At 37.2% G+C, this 3,278-nt stretch overlaps 1 protein-coding gene across 1 annotated transcript; it reads left to right on the top strand.

Annotated features, from left to right (window-relative positions):
* Positions 1-1,097: 1,097 nt before the first annotated feature.
* LOC131864360 (putative germin-like protein 2-2) lies at positions 1,098-1,789 on the top strand. Its single transcript, XM_059215204.1, has 2 exons — positions 1,098-1,155; positions 1,254-1,789. Exons 1-2 carry the CDS (start codon positions 1,098-1,100, stop codon positions 1,787-1,789), a joined length of 594 nt encoding a protein of 197 aa, XP_059071187.1.
* The last annotated feature ends 1,489 nt before the right edge of the window (positions 1,790-3,278 follow it).

The following is a 3,278-nucleotide window of genomic DNA, read 5'->3' as shown; positions in this document are numbered from 1 at the left end:
ACATTCTGAAAATCAGACATCAACGTCTTAATAAGGTTATATCTTATAGAGGTGATGGATTCTAGTGAATTGTAATGTCAAAACCGGATTCTATTTCCGCTACCCATCTACCCTCTAGGGTTTGGAAAAATAAAACGATCTTAAATAATTCTAAATACTAGATCCCTTGGACAACATGGTCTCTTCCAAGATGGGATTCTCAACACCACCAAAAAGTTTTTTTTCTTGTAGAATACCTCTCCAAAATCTATCTTCTTATACATTTATCCTCCATAAATTGGTTCTTATGTTTGCATATGTTGTCTTAAACCTATAATTTAGGTCTCCAAAACTGCTAAAGAAAAGTAATACACCTACTTGACTTCAAAATTGTAGATGGATGTGAAATAGATATTCTAATCAACGCATTCAATGTAAAGTAAATGAACATAAGTTATTTTGAGCAATGTTTTTCTGTCCTAGAACATAGACAATCTGAGAAATAAACATTGAATAACATAAATTAATTTAAATGACGAGAGATAAAAATCTCATTGAAAAAGGGTACAAAGCATGGACAGTCTTTAGGCCAATATCCAACTCCAAGAAAGAAACTTTCCTCTCATACCGATTCTCCCACGGTGGAGAAAGATTTATATATTGTTTCCTTTGAAGAAGCCCACCGTTCCAATTAAGTCTAAACAATTCCACATTACTAAAATGATGGCGATGGCGAGAATACGTGTAAGGCAGGAGGTAAGTTGATCTTGAGATAGGCATACGCAGCAGGGCAGGGAGAAGATAGAAAATTTCAACGTTAATGAAAGGATGGTGAGAATACATCTGCGGTAGCAGGCGAGACAACCACATGCAGTAAGACTTAGTGTGACGTAAGGAAAAGAGCAACAACTCTGGAAGGATCCGTGAAATATACGGAGTCAAGATGAATTAGTCTTTGCGGAGAGTTATGGTTTGGGCTATATAAAGCGTGTAATGGGTTTGTAATAGACATTCATATCCTGATCTCTTGTGTCTGCGTTTCTATTACAATGGCTAACCGCATGATTTACTTCACGTTGGGACTTTTTCTGTTGATATGCTGTTACAGCGACAGGGTCATGGCAGGGGATCCGGATCCCTTGCAAGATTTCTGCGTTGCAGATGAGGAAAGCAACGGTGAGTGAGAATATTTATACATAAACAATGATAATGATTTGCTTATTAGACGAGTCGAGTTACTAACAGACAGATTGATTTGATCTTGTTTTAAACAGTTTTGGTGAACGGGTTCGTTTGCAAAGACCCAATGCAAGTTTCAGCAAACGATTTCTTCTTCCGGGGACTTGGGCAGGCAGGGAACACCGACAATGATGTGGGCTCCAACGTAACGATGGCGAACGTTAAACAGATACCAGGCCTCAATACGTTTGGAATATCGTTGGTCCGCATCGACTACGCAGTGGGTGGAATAAATCCTCCTCACACACACCCAAGAGCCACCGAAGTTCTTGTTTTACTGGAAGGCCAGCTTCTTGTGGGTTTCATTGACACCAGCAACAAATTTTTCAGCAAAACTTTGGAGAAGGGAGATGTGTTTGTGTTTCCAAAGGCACTTGTTCATTTCCAGCAGAATGTGGGGCATGAAAATGCAGTGGCCATAGCTGGATTGAGCAGCCAGTTTCCCGGAGTTCAGACAATCGCCAATTCTCTGTTTGCGGCGAATCCCCCTCTCCCCGATTCCGTTTTGAGCAAGGCCTTCCGCATCACCCAGGAACTGGTGAATTACATTCAAAAGAAATTCGCATACTAAACAAAACAAACAAGAGGTCTCCCAATGAAGACCGTCTTTCCCAATTCTTTTTTCTCACCGTTGAATAAAACTATCATTTTAGGGTTATTGGCGTCCTCTTGTGCCATTCATAGCATCTGTTTTGGACATCAGCATGTCCTCATCATATTCCAAAGATTGAAAATTAACCGTTGAATAAAACTATCATTTTAGGGTTATTGGCGTCCTCTTGTGCCATTCATAGCATCTGTTTTGGACATCAGTATGTCCTCATCATATTCCAAAGATTGAAAATTAAATATTGATGTCGTTTTGTCCCTTTGATGACAACATTAAAATTTCACTTTGCTGTAACACATTTTAAGGTAAGTTGTAAGCGCATTTTGAATATAATTTCCAATATCTCAAGGTATTTGTTGATTGATACGAAGAAGATAAAAGTGTCGTCATATTGAGAAATTGGCAATCGCATTTCCATCAAGAATAAGATAATAGATATAACTCATACATTATCAGTGAGATCTGCAAATATCATAATCTTCTACTTTTCCCATGCATTTATAAATGATCTAATAAAATAGAGCTTCATACATCAGTTCATTCTAAAGCTTCACGACCTCTTCTTTCATGCCTTCGATGTCTATATAACCTATGTCTTTGAAGCTTGCTCATTTTCATTCTATGCAACTACTGCAGATACTCAAATTCTTAAGAAACTGCAACAATAATGTCTTGAGTTGGTGAAAAACATAGTACATGCTCACAACAAAAAAGAAGCATATTTCAAATACATAAATCTTATTCAATCAACATACTCTTTATTAAATAGTCTTGTGGTATTACAGGGGTGACATATTGTTATAAATCACAAAGGGGTGCGAAATATTATGTATAACATTGTAGGCACAAAATTTGACCACATACAAAATTTCAAGACAAGTGGAAGGTGTAGATGTAGAAGATACCAATTTTGGCTTTCTGAATGTTCACATCAGTAGCATAGTGCATTGGATCGGCACATAGGTGAAGAGAACAAAAATCAGCGATGGTGAGATTAGAATGGAATATTCGATTTGATTATCGATCGGTTGGTATTGGAGAAAGTTTTCTACATGATTTATTTAGGGAAGTGCTAATTTGTTTTAGACAAGTGCATGCATTTTATTCCATATTTGATAGCTAGGTGCATGTTTTTTATTCTAGGTTTTGATTGAGGTTGACAAGGAAGTGAACGCTATTTGGTTGCATAGTTTAGCTTGGGGGAAGACATTGAAAAGAGAGACTATAAAATAATGAAGATATCAATCAATAGATTTGGATGAAGAAAAACGTCGAGTAATAAGATGGTGCAACACTTGGAAATGGAGATTCTAGATTTCAACTCATGGAAACATAAGTTTTGTCATTGGAGAGAAGTAGTCAATGAGCGTAGAACTCGAGCATATTGTTAAGCAAGCTCTTTCCACAAGAATACAATATTGTACGAAATTACATAAGTGCTAGGTAATGT

The sequence above is a fragment of the Cryptomeria japonica genome, unplaced genomic scaffold (assembly GCF_030272615.1).
Source record: "Cryptomeria japonica unplaced genomic scaffold, Sugi_1.0 HiC_scaffold_84, whole genome shotgun sequence".
Lineage (NCBI taxonomy): Eukaryota > Viridiplantae > Streptophyta > Pinopsida > Cupressales > Cupressaceae > Cryptomeria > Cryptomeria japonica.
The sequence above is the reverse complement of the archived record's forward strand: the minus strand, read 5'-3'. Positions and strand labels throughout refer to the sequence as shown.